Source organism: Periplaneta americana, chromosome 16, assembly GCF_040183065.1.
Source record: "Periplaneta americana isolate PAMFEO1 chromosome 16, P.americana_PAMFEO1_priV1, whole genome shotgun sequence".
Lineage (NCBI taxonomy): Eukaryota > Metazoa > Arthropoda > Insecta > Blattodea > Blattidae > Periplaneta > Periplaneta americana.
This window is the reverse complement of record NC_091132.1, coordinates 161,423,384-161,438,024: the sequence shown is the minus strand read 5'-3', so window position 1 is coordinate 161,438,024 and position 14,641 is coordinate 161,423,384. Positions and strand designations below refer to the sequence as shown.

General features: G+C 33.8%; 1 protein-coding gene across 1 annotated transcript; it reads left to right on the top strand.

Moving 5' to 3' along the window:
• Positions 1 to 62: 62 nt before the first annotated feature.
• LOC138691669 (uncharacterized) lies at positions 63 to 6,114 on the top strand. Its single transcript, XM_069813880.1, has 2 exons — positions 63 to 228; positions 757 to 6,114. Exon 2 carries the CDS (start codon positions 3,781 to 3,783, stop codon positions 4,954 to 4,956), a length of 1,176 nt encoding a protein of 391 aa, XP_069669981.1. The 5' UTR covers positions 63 to 228; positions 757 to 3,780; the 3' UTR covers positions 4,957 to 6,114.
• Positions 6,115 to 14,641: the final 8,527 nt, after the last annotated feature.

Here is a 14,641-nt window from a genome sequence, read left to right as displayed (position 1 = left end):
TCCACGTAAATGTCAACCAGATGATGCGATTTTGAATTGTTCAATCTTTCAACGAAAAACAATTCACAGGGTTCGGGGCATCTGGATACTTCTGCCTGCACATTATTTTTTCTCTAAAAATTTAAATACAGCAGTTGGTAGACCTGTTTCCACGATCGTGAAATGTTAATTTCATGAACCACATTTAGTTTCTTGATTTCAGAAGAAAATATGTCATATGAGAAGCAAGTAAGTACAATTATTATACTTGACAGTTAAACTATACCTTATATACTACTAATTAGCAAAGGTTTGATTATATAATTTCCTTTCTTCATTTCAGAATTAGTCTGATCTGAAATACTGACAAAAATGTGTGTCCGTGACGTCCCGGAATAAAAATTTCTTAACTGTAAAGCTATAATTATAGATACGAAATTACAATTTTCCCTACAAAGCAGGGTTTGGTGAGGCTCCATTATAGAATACAAAGAACTCTCATTTGTTGAAGAAATCTGATCTTGAGTAATAGCATTAAAAATGTGTGTCCGTGACACTTGAAATTGTTTTTCTCCCCTGTCGAACTATATTTAGAGGTAGAAACTTAAAAACTTCCCCTACTAAGCAGGGCCTAATACAGCATAATCACTTAATACTTAAAACATAACCTATACTATTAACAGAATTTAAATGGGTCTTATGAACAGTCAGTGTAATGCATGTGGTTACATAATATATTCTTTCTCAGATTCTGAAATGTATGTTTTTTCACTGTAGCATGTCGTCTAAAGAAAGGACACGCAAATACAGAGAAGCTATGTCTGATGCAAAGAAAGAAGAAGAAGAAAAAAAGAACAGCGAAAAAAAGCGTCAAGCAAGAAAAATGCTATCAGAAGTTAAGAAACGTTTAATTCGCCTAAAGAACAAAGAACACATGCGAGCATTAAGACAACAGAGAAAGAACAGTCAACCAATGCAAGTTACAACATTTAGTTCTTCACCAGCTTATAAATCTCGACAAAGTCTGGGGAAAGCTGTGAAGCGCATACAAAGAAATCTACCTAACAGCCCACGTAAAAAATTAGCTGTTGTCCGGAAACTTGCAGATGATTTTGGTGTTAGCTCTAAATAAATCATACATAGAAACAGTAGGTTGTCTGCTGATGCCATTTTATATGTTCATCAGTTTTATGAACGAGATGACATATCTCGACGATGTCCAGGAATGAAAGAAACAATTGTGGTTAGAACCACTGAAGGAAAAAAGAAGATGCAAAAACGAAACCTCTATTTGTCTCTCTCAGAAACTTACGAGATTTTAAAAAATGAAAATCCTGATATTAAAATTGGTTCTGAGCAAGTTCTGTCCTATTGTACAGTCAAACACCAGCCAATGTTTATGTGTGCCAACGTCATGCAAACTTTCAGTTAATGTTACAAACAATTTCTGAAACCTGTAAGGCAGTGCCAAAAAATCCTCGTGAATTCTGTCAACTTCTTGTGTGTGATATCTGTGACAAGAAGTGTGTAATGGGTGATTGTGAAAAATGCAAAAATAGACCTCACTGGGATGAAATACTTGTAACAGAAAATGATGATGATGATCAGGGAACGGATTTATATGGACTAAAAATATATGAAATATGTAAATATATATGTAGTTATTTTTACCAAAATATGGAATTAAATATGGATTTTTACCAAAATATGGAATTAAATATGGACTTAAAATTATAAAAAAATGACTATGTACGTTAAATATTGGTACATTTTAATCAAACTAAACAAAAAATATAATGGACGTACCTTATCTTCCAATGTGGTTTCAACAAAACACAATTTTTATTGTCTGTTACCATAACAATAGGTTACAAACATTTCTTTCAAGTGCTGAAAAGTGAATCTTCTTCTATTGTCTCTGAGGATAGATTTATACTGACTAAAAGAGCGTTCGACGTCACAAGAAGTAACTGGTACATAATTCAATTTCACAATGTCTGCTGGGGATAAGTCCAAGTTAATCTTCACTGTTGATTCACCACTCATCACAGCAACAACCTTTTGTAGTTCTTCATATCCAGGGTTTTTTGAAAGTACAGTGTCCACCTTAGCTCTTACTGCATCTGCAACTTTACCTCTACCACGATTCAGTTGTTCCACAGTACTATTTATAATTTCAAAACTTTCAGATAGTGAAAGGTGCCTATTTTGGAGACTTTTGAGCGTTTTTATGATGCATGAAAATGTATGCTGAATGTGAGCTAAGTCATTCTTCACACTTATGTCACAGGTAACTGTTTTCGCAGTATCAATTGAGACTGCATCTTCAGAGTCCAATGCAAGGAGAACATTGTTAATAGAGTCTATATGTTCGGCATAATATTCAACTGCTTCTAGCCATGTACCCCATCTAGTTAAAATTGGCTTTGGTGGCAATGGAATTTCAGGGTACATTTCTTTCAACACGTTAACTCTACTGGGAGCTTTGAGAAATACTTTTTTCACTGATGAAATCAACAAATCTACTTTAGGGAAATTGTCTCTGACCACTTCTGCCACACGATGAAATGCATGCGCCACACAAGTAAAATGAGTCAATTTAGGATATACAACAGATAATGCTTGTCCAGCTTTGACCATATAAGGGGCAGCATCGCTAATAAAGAATAACACATTATCGTACATAATACCCTTTGGCCACAGGATACCCATAGCTTCGTTGAACAGTTTAACTATAGTTTTGTTATTGCACTTTTCTAGAACATCACAATGTAAAAGAATTCGTTCAGAATATTGTTCACTTAACAAACCGATAACTACATTACCAACAAGTCTACCTTCTTTGTCGGGAGTCTCATCAATGGAAACCCAAATTGAACTATCTTTAATTTCATCTCTTATCTTCTGTATTGTCTCATCGTAGATGGATGGAGCATACGTCTTCCTAAGTGTTGACTCATCCGGGATTGTATGTTGAGTATATTTTTCAAGGAATTCCCTGAAGACCTTATTCTTTAGTTTGTAGAGAGGAATATCAGCAGAGATGAGAGAACGGCACAGGTCGATGTTAAACTCAGATCTTACATTCGATGTTGTTGGTTGTGTTAAAAACAATTGTCTCTGCTTGGAATTTAGTTGTTTGTTGGCCTGATGTTTACTAGTTGTAATGTGTTGTTGCACCAGGAACTTTTGTGTAGATGATACTGCACACTGACACAAATTACAAAATAATATTTTATTGTCAGTTGATAAACCATCTTCTTTAAATTCTGAAATGTAACTTGTTAGTTTTGATTTTAAATTGACTGAATGACGTACTTTTGGCATATTTACCGTCTTTATAGTATGATTTACAAAACTGAACCTATGTGTCCTCTGACTGGCATTTAACTGTTGAGCTGCACAACTGAAGTCTGTTAAAAATTTTAAATTAAATTAATACAGTTTTGTAACTTACTTTCCCATTGTTGATAGGACTGCTAATTTTCAAATAACTCTGATGTTAAAGGGATTACTGAACATGTGTTTAAATCTCTATTGTTGAAATGTATTTTTAAAAGTTAATGGAATTTTGTTTTGTTTTATTGTTAAACCTAATATAATATGGACTGTTTTATATGAAATATGGAAAATATATGGAAATTAACGAAAATATGTACTAAACTCTAAAATATGGAAAAATATGGAAAATAAAAGTAGGATTTTTCAACCCTACACATTGTGAAACATAAAGATAATGCAAAATATAAATTATATTAGCTTTATAAGTAAATATGTATTTACATATAAATCCTTTCCCTGATGATGATATATATGAGGAGATCATCTGGTTTCAGTGGGAAAAAACAATCTGGCACTGTGCAGAAGGTAATGTCACATGGCACAGTAATTACAGCAATAGAGAAAATGCGTAGTATGTTGCAAGATTTTATTTTGCATCTGTACATCAAAGATAAACAATCTACTTTCTTTAACACCATTAGAAATAACATTAAAGAGCATGAAGTAGTGATGCAGGTTGACTTCAGTGAAAATTATACTATTAGGCACCAAGATGAGGTTCAATCAGCTCATTGGGGGTCTGATCAAGTGGCCATTTACACATCTGTAGTCTGGACCCCTACCTCAAAAGAATCATTTGCCTTCATTAAAGACTATTTGAACCATGACAAGTATGCTACACACTGCTTCAATGACACAATCATAAATACCCTTGTGTCTAAATACAGATGGTGCTGCTCAGCACTTCAAACAAAATACACTCTGTGTAATATGACTCTGCAAGAGAAGGTGAAATGTACATGGCACTTCTTTGCCAACTCCCATGGAAAGGGAGCTGTCGATGGAATAGGGGGAATGTTGAAACACTTGATATGGTGCAAGGAACGTGCTGGTCGAGTACATATATTCTCTGCTGAGGACTTTGCAGAAGCAGCAACTCTTCTAATGCCTACTACAAATATCATACATTTTCCACAAGAGAAAATTGAGGAAGTTAAGCCTACATTAGATGAAAAATGGAATAACATTCAGCAAATACCCAGTCTTCGTCAGTTTTACTGTATTGAATCAGACGGAAAATACAAAATTAAGTGCCGGCTAACATCAAATGACTCTGAAACATCGTTTGTGGAGCTTAGAAAACAAGTCAGTCCTTCACCAACACAAGTCTGTCTTCCCGAAACTCTTGAAAAGGCATCTCTCAAAGCAGGAGACTGGGTTATTGTCTCATACCCACTTAAAAAGTCATGCAGAAAATTTGTTGGCCAGATTATGGATGTTCAGGAATCTGATTTTAGCATTAAATATTTAAGATATAATGCTAAGAACAATCTCTTTCATTGGCCGGCAAATGAAGACATATACTGTGTTTCTTTTGAATGTATTGTTGCTAAGCTTTATGAACCTGATCTTACAATGAGAGGTGGCTTTGTTCAATTTCATGAAAATCTTTTAGGATTTGATTTATATTCTTAAATTAATTTGTCATTTTAGGAATAATTTATTATAGAAAAAGTGACTTCAAACTAAGCTAATGGAATCTAAATTAACTTTCTTCATACATTAGACTGAAATGTAATCCAATTTAACTTAGCAGTCATTTTTGTGTGCTCCTCTATTATAGGCTTACAGCCTACCTACTTTTTTGCATTATTGTAATTTTGAATTTCTGTTGTATTTATTGTGTTCTTAAAATGCTCATATTTGTAGATGACGTATTTATATTTATAAACATTTATAATAGACATTGTAATAAGTCTTCATTATTAGCACTTTATGTTAAACAGTATAATAAACAGTGTATAATAACATTATACATTGCATTATTGTAATTTTGAATTTCTGTTGTATTTATTGTGTTCTTAAAATGCTCATATTTGTAGATGACATATTTATATTTATAAACATTTGTAATAGTCATTGTAATAAGTCTTCATTATTAGCACTTTATGTTAAACAATATAATAAACAGTGTATAATAACATTATAATCACAGTGTGTGTGTCCGTGACATTTCTGTGTGTGTCCGTGACAATAAATATTAATCGATTACAATGTACACAGACGATTTTCAGTTTAATGTCTAGTACCTAATAGTGCCTTGTTCATTGCTGTTTAGGGTAGTACTGTGAATAAATAAACATTGTTATTAAATTCACAGAAAAGTTTCATTGCTCACAAGAGTAACACAATTTTACACTGTGTGAGATGTGTCCGTGACAGATACATTAATCCAAATATTTTAAATTTACACTTGATTATAAACCATGAAATTTTACTCAAAGAAACTGCTATATGTAATGTTTTGTTCTGTCATATCTTGAACCTGAAAAAAAGCCAATGAATTTAAATAATTATAATATGAAGTGACTGATGTGTGTCCGTGACTAAATGGAATAGTCCTCCTGTATTATCGATTCTTGCGAAGATCCATGGCGTCTAGCCAGATGAAAATTAATACCGTGAGGAGTAAATGTTTTATCACATATCATAGAATTATGTAAGATAACTGAGGATGAAAACGATTCACAATATCAGCACTCATTAAATCACGAAAAGTAGTAATATTACAAGAGATTAACTTGCTATTGAAAGCATGTAAAATATAAGAAAATACTGAAGTAATGAAGTAAACATCAGAGAAGATACTGATTGTGCTTCCCGACAAAAATTACCTGGACGCCAGGCACCGAGACCAAAAAGGGAGAATTTCCCGATTTGTAATAAAATACCGATAATATTGCAAACTTTGAAATTTTACATTCCGTTATTTTACAGTTCAAACAACATACCCACTCATGCCGTTACAAATTCAAGTGCTATACTTCCATGCAATCCTCGGAAACATATCTAAGTCAAACCACCTGCAAAGAAGAACCTAGACCAATGATCAGTCATAGAAGAAACACCTTGTCATCCTTATCACTGAAAACGAAGTATTGCCCATCATAGAAGAAATCGCTTTGCTAAATGAATATATGATGTCAGAATGGAAGAAAATTTAAGATGAAATTCCAATATAACTTCAGAGAAAAACAGCTTCAAATGAACAATCAAAAATAATAACAGATCCCAGAAATGCTGTTTTACGTGGAATTCCACAGAGATGAGTTGTATTCTGTGCTTTAACATATAATATAGGGAGAAGCATTAAGGATCGAACTAAATGCATATTGTGTACACAGTGTAGTCTTCAAAACATAGTACGTAGTACACAGTCATTAGAAACATATAGATAAACGATTAAATTTCTATCCTACGTAACTCTCTAAGTGTATTAAATTAGTAGCCCTGACTCGTTTCGCGCTTGTCATTATACATAATACTTTGAGAACATGTTATCAGGTTACATTAGGAAATTTAAAATAATTATACCTTAGTGTTAATAATTTTAATTGTGTATTATATTTGGTGAATATTACTTATGTCCCAGCTTGATAAAATACCTTGGAAATATCCTAAATTTTAATTCCATCATACAGATGTTATGGCGAAAATGTAACAATAATAATCATTAACAATCACGCCAAAGAATACAAGTTAGTAGCAGGCCTATTACTGCAACTCCTTAGTTTTAAAATTTGAATAGGTAATGTTTCTTACCTCATTCCACACTGTTGTTACTGGTCCCCAAACTGAACGTTCTGCACGCACAAAACATCTTTAGATAGGGTGAGCTCACCAGTAGTTGACCAGTTAAGGAACATTCGTTTCTTAAATGTCCATTTTGTTTGAAGGTAAAGTCACAAGGAAAAGATATCTACAGTAAAATTACAATAAAATATTGACAAAAGCAATGGTGCTATTCAATGTTTGTGTAAAGCAATGTAACATGATGAAATTTATTTTTAAACTAGTGGCTTACAAAAATACCAGTAGTTGACCGCAATGTGTCAGAGTAAATGACCAGTTTTCGACCAATAGTTGACCACTACTACAAAAAATTAGATATAGCTATTTTAACACAGAAGAGACACATATTCTATTACATAAAAATGCATTTACATACTAACCAAGATTTTAACCTATAAAACTGAAAATATGAATCCCCGTAAGTGTGTCTTTTTCATAGTTTTCCTGCGTTCAGGAAAAGTACACTGCACTCTATCCTGAGATATAGTATCAGTATCTTCTTGTGCCAGCCACGTGAATACATTTCCAGCTACTTGGTGAGCAAATACATCAAAATCTTCTTCCTCTTTCTTCACCACTTTTCCCACAAAGTAAATGACAAGTTTCCCTCGATATATATTTCACAATGCCCTACGACCCATATTTCATATGGTTCTCATCGCCACTGCTTTGGTTGTTGCTAGCTTCCTCAGAAATGTCCAAAGGCATGTCATCAGAGTCCAATGATGAAGTCTGGAATTCTAGCTCAAACTCAGAGCAATCTGACTGAGAGGCCTTTGGTTTTTTTTTTTTTTTTTAGAATTTTTGCTATCTGATCTTCCCTGATTACTTCCGTCTCTTTTCTTTTCTCCACATTGTTTTTTCTACCTTTCCTCCGTATTTCTTTCTTTTTGTTAACATTTAAATCCTAATGATATTTTAGCCACCTGTTACTCATAATCTCATGTTGTAAACACATTTTTCTGCTGCATTTCCTCAGTCTGCATTTCTTCTCCATTTTGCTGTGCTTCTTCAACATTAGTGTTTTTGACAAGTCAATATGGCACCATCAGCAGTATTGTTAGAATTAATGGGTTGTATGCATATTTTCCGTAATTTTAACCAATTGCAGGAGAGATCAAATGCCACGTCATCTCCAATCCAATTTTCATTATCTACAATAGTTCTAAATTCTTCAGTGCATCCAGCTTTCATAGCCGATTCCAAATACATCTGGAATTTCACATTAAACTTTGCTGGTTTGAGGTTTACAGTTCCATTTCCATCAACACACACAAACTCAAGGCTCATACATTGAGAATAATCTACTAAATTTGTATCAAGTGGAAAGATGCCGCATTTACGGAAAACATTCTGGAGTGGCTCTTTCATCGAACATTCACTCTAGTGACTGACGAAAATTTGTTTTTTATACTGCACATCTCTAATACTTATATGGCAAATCCTCAACTGCATTTTTCCATCCAGTTTTTAAGATCTCAAATACAGAAATATCAGCAGGTTATAGAATGTGTGTAGCATTTATAAGCAAGACAAACAGAAGAATTTTATTTTCTGCACACAATTTGGCAACTACGGTGGCCATCAATTTAGGGGGAGGCATTCTATCCTTCAGCTCATTTTTATTTATTTTAGTAGGTTATTTTACAATGCTTTATCAACATCTTAGTTTATCTAGTGTCTGAATGACATGGAGGTAATAATGCTGGTGAAATGAGTCCGAGGTCCAGCACCGAAAGTTACCCAGCATTTACTCATATTGGGTTGAAGAAAAACCCCGGAAAAAAACCCTCAAACATTCAAACAGGTAACTTGCCCCGACCGGGAATCGGATCTGGGCCACCTGGTTTCGTGGCCAGATGCCTTACTATTACTCCACACGTGTGGATTTCAGCTTATTAGTCAGGGTGAAATGTAGTATTTCGTATTTTCTTGCAATATTCGAATTGGAATAAAGTCATTTGAGCATCCTTAACTCCATTATTTTAGGATTATTTTATATATTATTTGAAGAATTTTTTTTCCATTTTTTGACCTAGTCATAAGAAATAGTTGCAAACATTTAAAACACAGATTACATACAATCTACATGATTTACATATAAAGGAAGGATCACATTTGCAAGTTATGGACAACTACTGGATATCACTTTATTTTAAACTGGTCCAGTAGTCGACCGGTCTGGTCAACTACTGGTGCTTGATAAAAATTAAGAACTAGTAAATGACCACCCCTACTAATTACTCATAAGAACTATTAAAAACTGAAAATGTTTGTATACATAGTTTCTATAGCTTATGTAGAAGGCAAAATATGCATTCATTCAATATAATATAATTATATTTCAGAGCAGTGTTCATATTTCTGTACACCTGCTACAACACTTCCCTAATAGCAAGCACCAGCTGAAGCCATACTGCAAACACAAGCTTTGTTTCCCAAATTTCCTGCTTTATGTAAAACCATAATTTCGTGTTATACTGTTGCCATATGAAACAAAGAGATGTTAAAGATTATATATAACTGAAGAAATATTTTTCATTGTTGCCAAAATGCTTATTTTTAATTAAAACATTCCCATATGGTCAACAACTGGGTCCCGGTCAACTACTGGTGAGGTCACCCTATATGCCGTCTTTTTTATATTTTTTCGACTATAAATATGACTGCCGTGTTTGAATTTACTGCTCTTTGAACTGCACGAGTTCAAATTCTGCTGTGATAAAGTCTATAAATATTGAACTCTGAATATAGGCATGAGTTACATATTATGTAGAAAATGGAGAACATTAAGAGACTAGAATATTAAGTATTAGAACAAAATACATTGCATAATACGCTGTAGGCTTTTACCGGTATTATTTTTGTAAATGTATTCCATCACCACTGCCAACTTGATCGCTTCCCCTGGCTGCTTATATAGCCCGCTAATCAGTGGCGGCTCATGAAGATTGAAATTCGTGAATCGCACAATATTTGGTCGTAGATAGCACATACACGAAGAAAATCCCATGCTACTCGCTGTATAAGCAGAAAATAACACAAACATAACCTAATACACGTGACTGAAAATTTAATGCTTGTATAGCAGGTGAACTCGCCTTTCTTTAGCTGAAAATACCCAAAGGTGTCCTTTCGTGCAAAAATTAAAGTGTTAAATAGCGTGATAACTATGACTTGTACAGGAGAAACGATTTCAATTTGAAATTAGCGATGAAAAATACGCTGAAACAGTTGAAAAGTCTCACGCAATAGAAAATGAGAAAAAAATTTGTTCCCCAGTGCTATTCAGGCCGAAGTACAAGGCTCAGAAAATAATTTTTCGTTGAAATTCCTAGCACTCCAGTTGAGGACGTTAAAGGAACACATGTCCCAATCGCTTACGATTCTTTCCGAACTTTTAGAAACTTCAATATGTCAGCATATACGTCACTACTGACATCGACGTAGTATTAACTCTTTAGAGTACAACTAGGGTGTCAAAACTTTCTGATATGCAGTGCTATCAGATGGCGGGAAAAATCACGCGATACGTGAATTTCAGATACTTGGCGGGATGATGATAGCTTTCTTACAAATTCGGGATTTTTTGAAGTCTGGTGAACTTCTTTATTATCTGCAATTTACAACTTTCCATATACACGTAGTATAAATTTACATCTTCTAGACTTTTTATGAATGACGTCTATATTTTTATGTTTCTTCTTGTAGCTATTATCTGCTAAACAACGATTGTGTATTACATCTGAATAGAGCAATTCTGTATCACTATTATTATTGAGACTTTGATAGGCACAAGTCAAGCAATGAGTATCATGTTTGTGGCCAATAATATCTTATTCATGTCTACGACTTGGTTTTCATATAAAAATAACATACGCAGCTGTCTTTAATATTCTATTTTAAGATCGAAAAAATTCAGTTTTTTTTTAAAGAAACAGAACCAGTATAAGTTAATTATACAAATTAGAAATAGAAGAAATGAAAATAGAATACTAAAATACCGGTAGGGGAGTAGTGGATACAGTGAGACACAAAATATTACGACATATGTATGCAAGTGAAATTTCAAATATTTTTTTTTTAAATCAAGTGCAATAGAAATATACATTAAAACATGGAGTACAATAATACATAAACAAAAATGTTAATAGATAAAGGACATAATATACAATGCGTGTTTGTCAAAAAAATTCAAATGTCTCACTGTTCCCATTCAGGAGGGTACAGTGAGACATCACAGTGTCTATTAACGGACATTGAAATGATTTACATTTATTTCAAAAGGAAAGAAATTTGCAGTCTCTTTATCTTACCATGTTCTGTAGACTTATTTATAATCATTTTGATGTCTGACTTCGAAACCATTGAAACATCTGGAACATTTGGAAAAGTGAATTTTCCATTGAATTTTTGGTGACAACAAAGCTTATAATTATAAGAATTTAATTTAATTCTTGATTATTTTTGAACATTTTGTTAAATTTTCTGAATAATTTTTTATTTATGAAATCATTAAAATGTAATGTATCCTTTATTTTAAGCTATAGTTCCTAAATTGGTTACTAGTACGTTCATTTTTAATGTTAGTTACTGATAAATGTAATATAAGCACAGTTTGTTTTTGCAAATCATTGGTACATGGGGACAGTGAGACGTCTCAGTGTACCCTTCAATGGCATGTCTCACAGTTCCCTTTACGCATAGTTCGTTTAAAAATGGCGCCATCACTTCAAAATCAAAATAAGAAAGACGAAACTTTGCAAACATAACGTCAAATACCATAGTACTGTATTAGATAACAAAACATTCATATTTCCATTTCATTTGCATATCCAATATAACCTTCATTAAACACAAGCCAAAATTTTACTCCTAGGGCGAAAAAATACGAATTATTTCTTCATCACTCACCTTTATTACTGGAATCAAATCGAGTATGAAAATACTGTTAATTTACTCATGTATCATACAACTCCACTGTTACAAACATTTCAACATCAAAATTTACCATCTAATAAAAAATGTCTCACTGTACCCACTTCTCCCCTACATGTTACTACTATGGTTGGACATTGTGGAAATGAATGTTTCCAGGGCGAATGATGTATGTTTATGAATATACAGCTATTTTTATATGCACTACATTATAACCCATTATTAAATTCATTTTTTTTCTGCATTGCTTTCTAGACAGATGTCATATTGGGAAAAGGTTGTAAAGATTTTTTTAATTCATAAGAATGTTATAAAGTACAGAAAATTAAATACCTTCATATTATTATAGTTATCTCTTGATCATAAGCACTGTCTGTTGCACTTACTATAATTACCGGTACTAAATTGACGTTATTCTGTTGTTGCAATCTGTTCTGAATATTTCATTTTGGTAAAAGGGAGAGATTTTTTGTGTCTGAATGGGAATTTCCTAGCAGTCTCAAGAGAATCTGGGCTTTAGAATTCTGACAGCATTGCCAATAAATTTAATAAGTTACGTTTAAGTATGCTCGAAATTCTAAACAAAGTGAAACAGTTTTTAAAAATTATAATTAATACCAGGGATGATACATGATACCTTTCCTAATTGTAAATTATACACCATACGGAAGAAAAATCGATGAAATAACCTATCGATAGCTACTGATTCCAGAACATCCCACTGGTGCACACATTTTTACGATCCATTTATGTGTTCCATTTTGTATATGATGCGGAATACACTCTAAATTTCTGCAGGAGACTACCCAAACACGACATTAGCGTTTCTAATCTGTAAGGTTTTCCGCTGTTCCGAGTATGGGTATACAGGGTATACGGGGTATAAGTGCCATTATTTCAAGTGATCATTATTCATGACAAAAGAAAGAAAAAAATGTCCTCACAATTTTCTCTAACTGTAATACTTAATTAAATGTTAAAGTTTACAATAATAGAGATACGGCAATATTGCTGGATGGTGAATACGGGTTTGCAAGTACCCAGTACAGTTCAAGCGGATACAGATATACCAATACAATACTGATGCTGTTCTAATGCAGGGGCGGACTAGAACAACTCTTGTTTACATAAAAGGAGCAGCAAATTCAAACTGAATAATTCTCATTAATTGAACATTGTGATAAATTTCCATTTTATTTAACAATATTGCTACATTTTTATTGTAATTAAAAATTAACAATAACGGTATACCGCAAAAAATCACACGAACTTTTTTCTAATGCAAAATTAATCTCTCCAGCTTCCGTAAAGCAGGATCATTTTAAAATAAATTTCTAGTTGTGTGATTTTCGAAGCGGGGAAAGAGACTCCCAGTTTCTAATAATCATTGCGAAACTCCTACAGAAGTTCGCCGATAAGGTGACTTTCTTTCCGGAAAACGTTGATTGTACATCGTTCTTGCCACATTTGAATTACGACAACTTTCCAAATAATTTTATAACATATGATATTCCTGAACTGTGACTGACATTGAATAATTGAAGGAAAAATTGTTCCGGGCCCGGGTATCGATACCGGGATCTTTCGCTTAGCACACAAATTCTCTACCGACTGAGCTATCCCAGGAACTATACACGACACCGTGACAATTTTTCCTTTATATCCATAACATTCAAATGGGCTGACAAAACGCCAGAACCCAATTTTGAGTGCACACAAATTCTGTGTGACTTAAATTGTGGCTTCCTGTTAACGTACCTCCACTAACGTATATATTATGCAAATCTGACATTTACGTAGTAGCCTCTGTAAAGCATGTTTGAATAATTTCAAGAAAAAATTGTTCTGGGGCCGGATATCGATCGTGGGACCCTTCGCTTAGCGCACGAATGCACTACCGACTAAACTACACGAGGAACTATACAAGACACAGTCACAATTTAAGTCACACAGAATTTGTGTGCACTCAAAGTTGGGTTCTGTTGTCTTGTGAGCCCATTTGACTTGTGTGGATATAAAGGAAAAATTGTGACGGTGTCGTGTAAAGTTCCTGGAGTAGCTCAGTCGGTAGAGCATTCGTGCGCTAAGCGAAAGGACCCGGGGTCGATACCCGGCCCCGGAACAATTTTTCCTTGAAATTATTCTAACCTGCTTTATAGGGGGCTACTACCTGAAAGCCAGATTTGCATAATATATTTGTTACTGGAGGTACGTTAACAGGAAGCCACAATTTAAGTCACACAGAATTTTTGTGCACTCAAAGTTGGGTTCTGGCATCTTCTAACCCCACTTGAGTTGTGTGGATATAAAGGAAAAATTGTGACAGTGGCATTCAACCCTGCTTTACAGAGAGTTACTACCTGAAAGTCAGATTTGCATGTGACTGGCAGTGTAAGTTTTTTTTTATCGAATACCTGTACTGAACTGCCATTCACTAGGCAGGAGACCTATGGACAGGGAGCTTGAACTCACCTGAGATGTACACATCTGTGCAAAGTACTGTCAGCTGCATGAATCCTCCCGAATATATTGCCACGTCTCTCACGACAAAATATTAACAAATTCAAGTATGCATTATTACTTAATTTCA

Coding starts and splice junctions, on each gene's coding strand:
- LOC138691669 (XM_069813880.1), top strand. CDS start 3,781: ATGATGATATATATGAGGAGATCATCTGGTTTCAGTGGGAAAAAACAA.